The sequence below is a fragment of the Zootoca vivipara genome, chromosome 7 (genome assembly GCF_963506605.1).
Source record: "Zootoca vivipara chromosome 7, rZooViv1.1, whole genome shotgun sequence".
In the NCBI taxonomy this organism is placed as follows: Eukaryota; Metazoa; Chordata; class Lepidosauria; order Squamata; family Lacertidae; genus Zootoca; species Zootoca vivipara.
In genome coordinates this window covers 35,463,669-35,477,377 of record NC_083282.1, presented here as the reverse complement: position 1 = coordinate 35,477,377, position 13,709 = coordinate 35,463,669, and the positions used below count along the sequence as shown (strand labels likewise).

At 39.1% G+C, this 13,709-nt stretch overlaps 1 protein-coding gene and 1 pseudogene across 2 annotated transcripts in view; both read left to right on the top strand.

Annotated features, from left to right (window-relative positions):
- The first annotated feature begins 2,540 nt into the window (after window positions 1–2,540).
- ATG4C (autophagy related 4C cysteine peptidase) overlaps window positions 2,541–13,709 on the top strand; it is a 33,018-nt gene continuing 21,849 nt past the window's right edge. Inside the window, exons 1-5 of one of the 2 annotated variants that reach the window (XM_035122968.2) lie at window positions 2,541–2,732; window positions 6,342–6,472; window positions 8,472–8,555; window positions 11,636–11,869; window positions 12,897–13,227. In XM_035122968.2, the coding sequence (XP_034978859.1) occupies window positions 6,397–6,472; window positions 8,472–8,555; window positions 11,636–11,869; window positions 12,897–13,227 (725 nt within the window). In that variant the 5' untranslated portion in view covers window positions 2,541–2,732; window positions 6,342–6,396. The other variant, XM_035122967.2, reaches the window with a different exon arrangement.
- Window positions 10,298–10,441, top strand: LOC118089570 (U2 spliceosomal RNA; annotated as a pseudogene).

Genomic DNA, 13,709 nt, shown 5'->3' with positions numbered 1-13,709 from the left:
ATGACAAAGCCACTTATGGCGAACCAGAGCAGCACACGGAAATGCCGTTTACTTTCCCGCTGTAGCGATACCTATTTATCTACTTGCACTTTGATGTGCTTTCAAACTGAATGGGAGCTCACCCCGTCGCAGGGATTCGAACCGCCGACCTTCTGATCGGCAAGCCCTAGGCTCTGTGGTTTAACCCACAGCACCACCTGCGTCCCAGTGCAGTGACTGTAATTGGCCACAAAACAACCTGACTTTGCATTTGCATCTTTCCAAAATCGTGAGTTTCAGTTTCAAAACACAAAAGTGTTCTATAATAATAATAATAATAATAATAATAATAATAATAATAATAATAATGCCAGTTCTGCAATGGAAGTCTCCCTATGTTAAGTGTAAATGAGGAAGAAATTCCAAAGGTAGATATTTAAAAGCAGTGAGCAAGCACAAGTGTATCTTTAAATAAGATACACATAGTGCAAAGGTATAATACAATTTTGGATGAAGATACCATTAGAAGAATTATAGTTAAAATACAGTGCATACAGTAGTAAGGTGTTCATATTATTGTGAAGTGGGAAACCTGGCCAAATTGAAATTATAATTACTGTATGTGGGTGCAATGCCTGACTTATGCTTTTAAAATAATACAGGCAAATGTGGCTGCTAAGGTTTTTAACGTATGCTTTTATTTGGTTTTATCTTTCAATTAGTACGTTAGTTTTCAACTTTTTCTGACTCACTTTTAACACATTTCTTGATCTGGAGGCCAATTTATTGATTTCCCCCCTTTACCATACATTTGTATGGTGGTAGTGCTGCTTGAGATCCACCCTTACATCATGGCCTGGAAATGGGTTCTGACCCAGATCAAGACCCATGAACTACTGGTATACACAGCCTGTTTTGCTTTCTGTAACTTACCTTTTTCTCTCAGAAACTTTAAATAAAACAGGCTTTCCATTGCTTGGGAGGCTCTACATTATGCAAATTATCCACATAGGACCTGACATTAGGAGGGCCATCTGCTGGCGACTACGTAGTTATATCTGCTAAATAGTATCAAGTCCAAATTCTGCCTGTGTCCAAGGCTACTTGGGTCAGTGCAGGACAACTACAAGAAAAGCAAATCTTTCTGTGTGGGTCTCAGGGCCAGTGTTACCATTAGGCCAGCTAGGCAGACATCTAGGGCACAGACATCAGAGGGGCACAGTACTGACCTTTGAGGGGCACAGTTTCATATACAGTGGAACCTCAGTTTACGAACACCTCAGTTTACGAATTTTCGGTTTACGAACGCCGCGGACCCATCTGGAACGGATTAATTCACTTTCCATTACTTTCAATGGGAAAGTTCGCTTCAGTTTATGAACGCTTCAGTTTATGAACAGACTTCCGGAACCAATTACACCCATGCTTCGGGTTAAGTACGCTTCAGGTTGAGTACTCCGCGGACCCGTCTGGAACGGATTAATCCACTTTCCATTACTTTCAATGGGAAAGTTTGCTTCACTTTATGAACGCTTCAGTTTAAGTACTCCATGGACCGTCTGGAACGGATTAATCCACTTTCCATTTCTTTCAATGGGAAAGTTTGCTTCAGTTTATGATCGCTTCAGTTTATGAACAGACTTCTGGAACCAATTGTGTTCATAAACCGAGGTACCACTTTAGTTAGTTTTTGTTATATCTTATAAATATTCTGATAATATTTTACTTTTATCATTTTAAAGCGATTTATACATTATAATGGTTTAAAATGTATATATATATGAAATACACTGTAGAGTTGATTGGAAGTTATGTTTTATCTATTTCTACATACTGTACATACGTGCTGGAACTCACCTCATTCTCTTAGAATGGCAATGCTGCCCACCTGAGAGGTGCCGGAACTGGGGGAAAAAAGCCCTGCATACATAAAATATGAAAATGCACTTAATTTTAATTTTAATGCTTAACAGTCACAATGTATTCTTATTTAGAAAATGGATATATGCTAAGCTGGTACCGGTAGTTGTTTGCATATAGATAGGCCTCCAACAACGTTTACCTGCCTACAGCTTAATCCTCATATAACTGACGGGCCGAAGACAGGGTGCAAGCACTCTATGGCTAGTTGCTACCAAGTATTTTTAGGGTTGCTTGTCATCTGCTTTATTAGGAAAATACGTGGTCAAGTTAGAAGGAGCAGAATTTAATTTGTACAGTATTCAGAGGGTACAGAGTGGCTAGGGCAGCCCAGCCAGATGGGCGGGCTATAAATATTACAGTATCATTATTATTGGTCAACTAAGTAAATTCTAGGAAATTGAGGTGTCCAACGGTCTCGTTTTCTTTGGGTCTGAACTCCCAAAGTTCTTCAAACTTCGGAGACTACATCTCCCAGAGTGCACTTATTTCTCAGCGCATGGGCACCCTCTTACGCCGCGGGAGCAGTGCATTCCGGGACTTGTAGTGTCTGGGCAGCTAGCAAATGAGAAGAGTCGCAGTTTTGAATTCCCGCCCCCCGCTCGCGCCGGTGGTGACCCTCTGCTGTGTAGGCAGATTTGGTTTCCTCCCCAATCCCGGAAGCGGCGCCACTGGGGGATTCGTAACGGCGCCGACTGGCGCTTATGGTAGCCGGAGTGGGTCAAAAGAGTCGGTGGTGAAGATCGGAAAGTTTTGTTTTTTAAAAAAGAGTTTTAAAACAGGAGGGCCCTCCCCCTCCCCTTTCTCGCCTCCTTGTGACTCCGGCGTCCTCGGTGAGCGTGAACTTTTGAGGTCGGGTTGGGGAAATTAGGACTTCGGGTTCCTCGGGGCCGCTTTCAGTGGGCGGACAAGCATTTCAAGGCAGGGGGACCCTGATGGGTCTTGCGGGTTCCTCTGGAAATCCTTTGGGGCTTGGGAACGGACGGGGAGCAGCCTTGTCTTGTTGAAGAAGGGGACGTTGAGAGACACACGCAGCCATTTCTTCCTATATTACCCAGTGATTTTGGGAAATAACGGTCTCTGCTTTTTGTACTTTATCTGGAGGTTTTGCAATAAGGGCACATATTGGGTCGTGACAAAAAATAAGGTTTCCGCTCGCAAATTTATCTTGTCCCACCTGCAAGCCAAGGACCTCCCTCAGTTGCTCCATCTGGGTGCTGAGATGCCACAGATTACCACTTTGGTCTGACATCTGTCGAAACAAGGCGTTTCAGGCTACAGCATGGTTTGTTTGTTCGTTTGTTTTTACTTATTTACTCTAAGCCACCCAAGCAACTTTATGTTGTATGGTGGCATACAAATGTCATACATGTAATAAAATCCATTCAGTTTGGTTGCTTATTGATACTTAGGCTGCATCCCTGTGCATGTCAGCACATGAGGAAGTCAAATGGAGTTCAGTGGGTGTTACTTCCAGGTGCAGTATGTGTGTACAGGATTGTGAACTTAGTGGTTTTTTAAACAGCTTTCTAAAAGAAACAGTGTGATTGTGTGCCAATCCCATTTAGGACACCTGGTAGTGACAGTCTGCTCTTTTTCATTTCCTGATAAAGGTATCAACTTATTTATTTACTAATGGCTCAGGGCAGTATGATGTGAGAATAACCTATTGTCTTCAGAAAAATCTAAATTGGTTAAAGCTACCTTGGGAGAAATTTTTCCTGCTTAGTATAGGCATCTCCATCAGACCAGCGTTGCATGCCCTTTTGTACCTTTTTTCTCATGATCTGTATAAATATAGATAAAAACAACACCAAACACACCTACTTATTTCTTTGGCATTTATACTGATTCTTTCCCTTCTACATCTAGTCCCAATCTTTCTCCTTAACACACACATTCATTCAGTCCCCAAAGGAACCCCCTTTCCTCTAACATGCTTTCTCCTTATTCTCCATGATCTTAGCCTACAAATGATTCAGTGCTTTCAAACAACAGAGTCTTGGAAGCAGCTTTGGGTTTTCTGGTATCTAAATATAAATTAGTTTACAATTTTTGGCTAGCCAAGCCAAAATTGTGGTTTTAAGGACCCTTCCCCTTTCCTTGTCTCTTACTTCACCCTGCACCCCTGCACATATTCAAGGACTGTCTTCTTGTGCCCTCCCTAGCTTCAAATCTGGAGCTCAAAAGAGCTGCAAGGAATTGCAGGTTTGGCTGCTGTATCATACATGATGCCCAGGCACTAAGGAAATTTTTGCCTCACTTTCTTGCTGAAAAGAGGGAAGCGTTCCATCGTTAGCCACTACAGACTTGCTTCCAATTCTCCAAAACATTGTTTGAAGAGTTGGAAACATTATGCACAAAACCACCCAAATGAATTTAGAATCTTGCTGATTGTCATTAGTATGGAAATTGAATAAGCTCTAATGTAGTTTCCTATATTGTCTCAATAATTTATATTTTGTATGTTCCATATGGGTAGTTTTCAAAGAATGCTTTGGACTGATAGCTGCTTGTTGCATAAGAAATAAAAATAGTGTTCTTTGAGATTCAACTAGGGCAGGGCTAGTTAATGTAATGCCCTCTAGATTTGTTGGATTCAAACCCCCATCATTCCTGACCTGACCATCGGCCATGCTTGGGGCTGACAACAGTTTGTCCAGCAACCCAAGTGGATGGGCGGGGTATAAATAATAAAGTTGTTGTTGTTGTTGTTGTTGTTGTTGTTGTTGTTGTTGTTGTTGTTGTTGTTGTTGTTAACATCATTTGGAGAGCACCATATTTGTGACCCTTGATAGGTGCTTGGACTTATTTTATCCCTGAAATAGCCAGGGGAAACTTTCAGAGCTGCAGACTTGCAGATCAATTTTACCTTTACGAATGTCCTTGATCTTAAAAAGGCAATGAAAGAAATCAGACCCCCAGAAGCTGCTATTCTTCTGCCATTTACACTGACAAAATCTGATGGAGCATATGCCAATTAACCCCTATGTAAACACAACCTGTGATTGTTAAAATGAATGCTGATACACTTATCTCCATGCAGCATTGTTTATGTAATAAGATGTCTGTTCAAAGTTAAGTACTAATCTTGTGAAGAAACTCTTGCTTTGCTAACATTGCTTTGTTTGCTTAGCTGTTTTCCAATGCAAATATTTACAGAAGTAGAAAGGAAGGTTAACACTCAACAGTGGTTCCTCCATCCATATCCATCCAAAATCCATATCGCAGCAATATCGTTACTAGCAGCAAAAAGACAAAGTCAAAGGAATAAATTAATACAGTATGTGAACAAGCAAATAGAAACTTGACTTATCATGGTCATTATATAATAACAAACAATGTGAACCATATACAAGCCATTGAAATTATTTAAACAGTACACTACAAATAGACAATTCCCCAATCAATTTGGAGTAAGAGTTTCATGATTAAAATTCATTTCATGCTTTTTCAACTAACAGAGACCATGTATGAATGGCAGACCTCACTGCCACCATTCTTTGGTGTTTTTCTTCCTTTCTCATTAATGTCAATACAGTAGACCCAGAAAACATACTATTAAAAATATAATTTTAAATCACCCACTCTATGTAGAATGTAAAATGTAAAATGCATAATGTAATTGAAATACCTGTTAAGTTCTGTTAAATGCTTTCATGGTAATCTTACATCAAACTTCCAATATCATATGGCTTGACTTGGCACACTGTTTGGTGACATTTTGGTTAGCCTGTTAAAGGTATTGCCTTAATACAGATTTTGATTTTTTTTTAAATGAGCCAACACACCTGACCTTTACTTGTATTCTTCATTTTATAATTGAAAGCCTTGCAACATATAAATTTTCTAGTGAATTTTTAAAGTAGCTCTTTTGCAAGAATAATCTAACATATTACAGGAGACTTGGTTTTGGTAATTTATTTTTATTGTTAAGCATACCCCTCTCTCCTTTTTTGCAACCCATATTTCTTCCCTTTTAATACATTTTGGACTGGGATAGAACCCAACTATCTTAAATAGAGCATTAATATTCATGAGCCCAGAGTCCTGCTTCTGAACAGAATAGACATAATATAAAACTGTGTCCCTTTTGCAGCAATTCAAATATTTTTCTCTGTCTTCCAATTAGTGTTTAGGTGTTCTCAGATGTACACCAATGTAGTCTGTGTACACAGGACAGTTTACTGTGAAATAGAGAGCATTTGGAGGACATTATGTTTTATTTAGCGTTGGATGATAATTTTACTGTTGTATATTTGGAATAAAATGTTTTTATTATTTATTCATAGAAGTTACAATTGCTTTTCTCTCTGCAAGTGGAGGATTCTGAGATTTTATTGCTCTTCCTAGTCACAATATGTTTAACCACCTAATAACACAAGCATGCTTAGCTATGCCCTGAGTGTTCATGGATGTGTTTATTCCTTTTCCTTTTACAGTAGCACAGATTAGTGTCTTTTGAGACAGTGATGGCTTTTCCTCTTGAATCTGAACATGGAGGCCACAGGGACAGATGAAGTAGAGAAAATAAAATCAAAGTTTATGTCTGCATGGCATAATATGAAATACAGTAAGTGAAACGCGATAAATTGCATTGCTTAAAACAATTAATGGAAGAATGCAACCTCATCTTTGAAAATGGATTGTGCATTGTCTCAAATGACTGGAGCTGGTTTGCTGTTCCCAGTTAATGTTAACTGTTGTTAGTGCTGGTGCAGATGTAAAGCTAATACTACAAGGGAAGGAAGTGGGAATTTGCACAAGAGAGAACATGAGTCATTTTTTGAACTCTGAGGCCCAGTGGACTCATTCGGATGTAATGCTAAGCCATTTCGCGTTATGTGAATGAGACTTGGGTTTGTCAACTTCCTCCTCATCTCTTCTCTCTCAGTGCAACTGCAAAAAGGAGATCGGAAGCATTCACTTCTATTTTTAGCTAACCTTTGCTTAGCATTATGTCCAAAGCAAACTGTTTTACCAATAGTTTATGGAAACAAGCCAGCTTTAAGCCATGGTTTATGAAGTTGGCTTCTTTTCATAAACCATAGATAAAGATTAACCACAGTGTCAGGTTTGCGTGTAATGCTAGACTGCCATTGATTGAAAAGAGAGCTTTTGATCTCATTGTAGCAGCGTCAGAGGAGGAAATGCATGAACCACAGTTTAGTACTGTGTCTGAATCAAGCCAGTGATATAGCAATTAGGGTATCTTTAGTGCTAATGAAATATTGTTGCTTTATCCTTACTTAAGATCTCAACTGTACGGTTAAAACATGGTTTAGCTGAGTAGTCTGCAACCTTTTCAGACCCAGAACCCACTTTCAACCCAAATATGTATATGGGAAATAATTTCTTAATTTTTTTTACCATATATTTGTATGGTGGTAGTATGACCTGTCTTAAATCAGGCCATGACCTGGTGATGGGTCCCAGCTGAAGACTGATGATTTAGCTTGTGAAACCCAGCCTTTCCCTTGGAGGGCATCTATAGATAGACCTACTTGTCATCTTGCAGGCAGGGAGGCTGATGACGTATGAAACTGCCATAGCCATGATTAAGAAAGCGGCTGTGTTACTTCTTCAGTTGACAATTTTTTTTCCTTTCAGAATTTTCTGCACCTCTTTGGACACCTACTCCTTTCTGAACTTTTAAAAGAATCACTTGCACTTAAATAGCCAGCATTAGCTGGGGATAAATCAGTGTATTTCCCCATTCCGTGAATTCCATGTAATCAGAGATCCATGACAGATGCAAATCTTTTCTGATACCATAGTCCAAGAGGAAGATGCTAGAAAAGGGGAAGAAGAGGGTAGCATGAAAAAAGAAAATATTTATGAAACTTTCTGCAGAAATAACCAAAAGAGCAACTGTTGTTTTGTAGTTCCTAAGAATAAAGCTTAAAGAAAGCTTAAAAGATTCTACTAGGTTTTTGTCAGGTTTCTGCTCTCAGTAAAGAGAAACTCAAAAGACATAACTATTTGAAGACTTTTTTATTTTTTTTAAAACCAGCCTTTAATTCTGTTGCTGTTAAATTTTTATTGTTTGCCCTGGATTTCTGTTCCTTATTTTTAATGTGCTTTTAATCTAGTTGTTTTTCAGCCCCAGTTAGCCTTTCCTTCCTCTATGCGAGGAGGAGATCAGGGCTGAATCAGTGTGAGCAACCCCTGCTCACAAGTTCCCATGACCATGTTGAGGACTGAATATGTTTTTGTATTTGATTGCTTTGAGTGTCGCCTTTCAGAGGGATGAAGTGAGCTGGATAGAAATTTTGTATAAATATTTATTTATTTATTTGAAACATTTATATACTCAATACTATGTTTCCACTAGTTGTTACTCCTGCCTGGAAAGTGAAACTTTTTATGTACTGTATGCTTTTTTAAACACGAACTATTTAACAAAGTTAGCATAGGAATAACTTAAACCCTATTTGTGTTGTCCAAAGCAGAGGAACTTGTTTTTAATAAAAGCTGAGACTGCTTATTTTCTTCCTTGTTTTCTGTGAACTTCATTAAAGTTGGCCTGGAGATCATTTCTAAATGTCTTACTTCGCTTTTCTTCTTTACAGGCTGGGTGTTGAAAACAAAAACATACTTTAGCAGAAATTCTCCTGTCTTTTTGCTGGGAAAATGCTACCATTTCAAGACTGAGGGTATGTGCTGCAAGCATGTAACTTGCTCTTCAGTCCAAACGGACATTGATGCATATACTGTATATTACTGCTTCCTACTTGCAATAAGTGGCTGCTGGAAAGTCTTACATTCCATATGTGGAGGATCTTCCTAGGACATTTAAAGCTCTGTTCCCTTACTTCCAATACACCCGAAGTTGTACAGACAGCTACTAACACAATCTAGTCTTTGTAAAGGCAGCATATACCTCTCAGATCCTCTCTACTTTGTTGAGGACGAGTGCAGCTGGAGGGTTGGGTAGTGAAGGAGAGGCATGCATAGGCCTCAAATTCTTTATAGTGGCTTGTGAGCATTTGCTGACTGGGCAAATAGGGCTTTGTTAAATCCTATGCCAATTCGTCTGTGTCTAGGCAACAATGGTGCTTATATGTCAATTACAGCCCTGCCTTAATGTCAGTTACCGTATTTTCTTCCTTTTTTCTTTCTGCAAAAGTTGTATGCAGGATACGGTAGTTGTTTCTATAATATGGGGGAATGATATAACAAAAACCAATACAAACTGGCAACTGCTTCTGTTTGTCTTCTCATTTTTATATAATTTTTTCTCGTGACATTTCCTTTAAATATTCTGACCTAAAGACACTGGCTTTACTTTTACTCCCATGGAGTGAAGCTTCTAGCTGTACAGTATATTCATTCCCTATGGCAAATACCTGTAAGCTCAAGTTACAATTTTTGTTTTATTATTTTGTAGAGATTTCTCACAGTGGGCTTTGTAAAGCAAATATGTTTATTCGGCTGTACGCCCATCATAAAACACAACACAACAAAACAAATCAAATAAAAACCGCAGACTCGTACAAACCACAGATAATATAACACAATTCACAGCTCACAAGGACAAATATTCCCAATTCAAAATACATATCTTGAAGGTTTAAGATTAAGATTAAAAATTTAGGCGCCTAACTAAAATCAATATCTGATGTCATTAAAAAAAATAAAATTTGGACTGGATGGCCCTTGTGGTCTCTTCCAACTCTATGATTCTATGATTCTAGGACGGCTGTTAGGAATTTAGCAACCTGTAGAGTGATATAAGGGTCCACATCTTGAAGAACCCAGGCTAGCTGAAGGTCAACTGGATTGTCAGCCATAGGCTGGATTATGGAGTTTAATATACTAGCACGAGCCAAACTGTACATAGGGCAGATAAACATAACATGGTGTAAAGATTCAGTTGATTTCATTTCGCAAGCACACATTGAAGAGACTTGGCCCTTAGTAAATCTATGTCTCAGCACGTTAGTTGGAAAAACATTGAACCTAGCTTTAAGGAAGGCATATCGATGAGACGCGGCCGTAAGCGTTGTTAAGTAGGATGGAGTACGGTAAATAGGGGTTATGCCGATATTTAATGGTGAGCAGACTCCCCCGCCAGCTAGACAATTTTGGTATAGCTCCGCATCATCCCACCTTTGGTTTATACACCTTTTTGCTGCATTTAAATCCAGTTTGAGCAATTCAGAGGGAGAGATCTCATGGGACAACAATTTGGCATGGATTTTTCCGGTCCACAAATTTGTGAAGTCATCCCGCCACATGCATTGAATAAGATAGTGGTTCGGGAGTTTATGCCATAGGGATATCCAGTAAATCAAAACTCGCCTCCATAAGACTAACTCAACTGAAGGGATCTTCATTTCTAAACGAATAGCAGCATTACTTACGCATGTTGGTAATTTTAAGAGTCGACGTAAGAATCGCTTCTCGGCCTTTTGGCTAAGATCAAGTGTAGTGGGCTTTGTATTGTTAACAGTTCTTTTTTTATATAATATTTTTTTATTGATTTTACATAATAAAGAAAAAACATACAGAACATATTATCCCCCTTCTTCTACCCCCCCTCCACGAGCCTCCTCCTGCCACGAGAGAGTCCCATGAAAAGTGGGCAGTCGAAGGTGGTCCATTTTATAATTGCGTTTGTCCACCCCACCCCACCCCCAGAGCCCCTCCCTGCCACCAAGAGGCTCTAGTATGACAGGGAGAGATGCAGGCGAGTGCCCACCCAACTATCTAAACAAACATTATTGATTAAAACACAACAACAAAAACAAACATATCCCATTTTCAAATTCATAATTTGCTTAACATTGTGACTTCCCCAGATACCTCCCAACTGATTTTCATTTTTGACCAAATTATATTTTCATAACAGTTTCCATATGACCCAATTTCAACTCATTTTCTTTAACATAAACACTCTTACAGCTAATCCTTATACCTAAACTTTATCTCTTTTTCTTCTTAAACATATTCCATCTTTTCCTATCCCCCCCCTCCATAGGCCCTCTCCTGCCACGAGAGAACCCTGTGGCTGGTGGACAATCCAAAATGGTCCATTTTATAATTGGGTTTTTCACCACCCCTCCCCCCCGGACCTCCCCCTGCCACCAAGAGGCCCTAGAATGAAGGAGATGAATAAAGGCAGTAAGCCGCCCAACTACGGTATCTACCTAAACATAAATTTTCTATTTAGCCTACACCTCTGCCTATTTTTCAAACTTCATATAAACTTTTTTATATGGCTAAAACACTACTTCCTAATTTCTCAGTGGGTAGACCGACTCCCATTTTTTAAGTCTCTTCCCCTAGCCAAATTGTCCGAATTAAACTCCAATAAATCCAACTCACATTTTTAATCCAAATCTTTGGGAGAATTGATCGCTGTAGCCTCACAGTCCTGCAGCGTCGCACTTTGAAGTTAGTGATCTGATGTCTGCCGCGCCGCAGCTCTGATCCCCCCGCTCTTGGGGGCTCAAAACAGAGCCTTACCAGGGGGGTAGCCCACTTTTGACGCCCGCCAGACGACCTGACCCCAAGCGCTCGACTTGCGGGTTTTCGAGGGAATCCGCTTTCTTCAAAGTGCCGAGGTACGCTCCGCTGAACGGACCTCCGACTACGATGGCATTGCGACCAACCGGAAGTCCCCTACTGTTAACAGTTCTAATAAATTGTACAAGATTTTGCAGTTGGTTAAAACAAGTACTGGTAAACTTTTTTAAAAAACAAGAAGCTTGTTATGTCTCTCTCTTTATAGAGTCAAGTGACACATCACCAAATGGGTCAAATTATGATATAACTGACGAAGGGTTTTCAAGAAACGTGGAAGAGTTCCGTAAAGATTTTATTTCCAGAATATGGCTGACATACAGAGAAGAATTTCCTCAAATCAAGGGCTCAGCTTTAACAACAGACTGTGGCTGGGGCTGTACTCTGAGGACTGGCCAGATGCTTCTAGCACAAGGACTTATTCTTCACTTTCTTGGTAGAGGCAAGTTCCCCAGATTTTTGGTCTATTCAGTTGGCTTTTAGTTTTTGATTTGAGGGAATAGGTAACCACGATAATTGGGCTATGTGTGCTTATGAGAATGAAGTGTGTTAGAATTGTAGAGTTCGAAGGGACCACGAGGGTCTTCTAGCCCAAACTCCTGCAGTGCTGGAATTGTACAACGTGCAACGGGCTCGAACTCACAACCGTGAGATTAATATTCTCATGTTCTACCAACTGAGCTATCGTGAGTGTTAGCCTTTCAAATTCAGTAGTTACATGCAATGCTTATTTGGTTGTTTTTTAAAATGATTTTAATAGTGTGTGGGATGTATTGGTGGATGTTGTGAAACTCTGTAAAAACCATAATTATGCAATCCTTTTCCAAAATGGACGCAACTTTCTAATGCCTGTGTTTGGCAAGCATGAATGTATATGTTTTCTTCCCCCCAAATATGTTGCTCTTCTAATGTTTTTACCCCAAAGATAACTTGACTTTTGTTTTTTATTTAGCATTTGAGGCAGATGTAGCCTGTTCCTAAATCTTGCTAAGGCAATATCTTGTTGCAATGAGTTTCACAACCTAGTTGTAAAATCATTTTGAGGAAATTGCCCATTTAATAATTTTAAATGCAAATTAAAACAATTCAGTTTAAACTAAAATTTATTCTAACTTCTTGGAAACCGTGTTTAATTCTTGGAAAAATGAAAATTTAATTCAACTGAAAAAGTTATCAGTTAGGTTTGGTGTATTTCAATGACATTTCTTAATTCGTCGATGCCCCTTAATCCTGTTCTGTGTGAAAATATTTCTATGTTGTGATGGAATCGTTATAAAATCGGTGTTGCTGTCCTTTTATTCAGAAACTCTGGGGTAGTCTGGCTGATGCTAAATCTCTGTTGTTTAGTGTAGAGAACAGACAACTTTAAATGTCTTTAAAAATTTCACCAGATAATTTTAAACGAATAAAAATTCTTTAAATTGTTTACTAGCAGGCAAACCATTAAATATATGCTGTGTTTGTCACAGACTGGACGTGGCCAGATGCATTTGTCATTGAAAATTCAGACTCTGAATCATGGACAAGTCACACAGTAAAAAAGCTCACTGCATCCCTCGAAGCATCACGTACAGGAGAGAAAGAATTCAGGAACCAGTCAAGCCACCACAATCAAGCCCCAAGGGGGAACTGGGGGAACGGAGAAAGGAGGGATGAACACTTTCATCGAAAAATAATATCATGGTTTGGCGATTCTCCACTTGCAAATTTTGGCTTGCATCGCCTAATAGAATATGGAAACAAGTCTGGGAAAATAGCTGGAGATTGGTATGGGCCAGCTGTTGTAGCACACCTTTTGAGGTAAAAACAAACTAAATTGTCTTTCTCTAATGTATCCAATGGAGAGAGAGCTCATTTTAGCACTGTCTTGAGATTGTCAGCTAATTAGAAAGTAACAATTAAAGCTTTAGCTATATATCCTTGTCTTTAGTGATTCAAATTCATAGGATGTGTTCCAGAAAGAAGAAAAGGAAGCAGTAGTGAATATTTCACTGTTCAAAGTTTCTTTTATTTCTGAAACATTTCCGTTGGGCTATTCTAGACTGCAAAGATTTGTTCCAAACCTAGACTTTTCGTAGGGTATCTTGAATGAAATGTTCTAAAAACTAACAGCTCTTTTAACCTTGGAACATGCATAACATTATAGACTACTACTTCTTCTTTTTTTAATACTGTAACCTGGGGGCTGTAATGTACTGATAGTGTAATGAACTGTCAGAGTTTAAAATTGATGTTTTCAGCATTTCTTTGCACACATCAAATTCTTTTGAAATTGTAAGTGT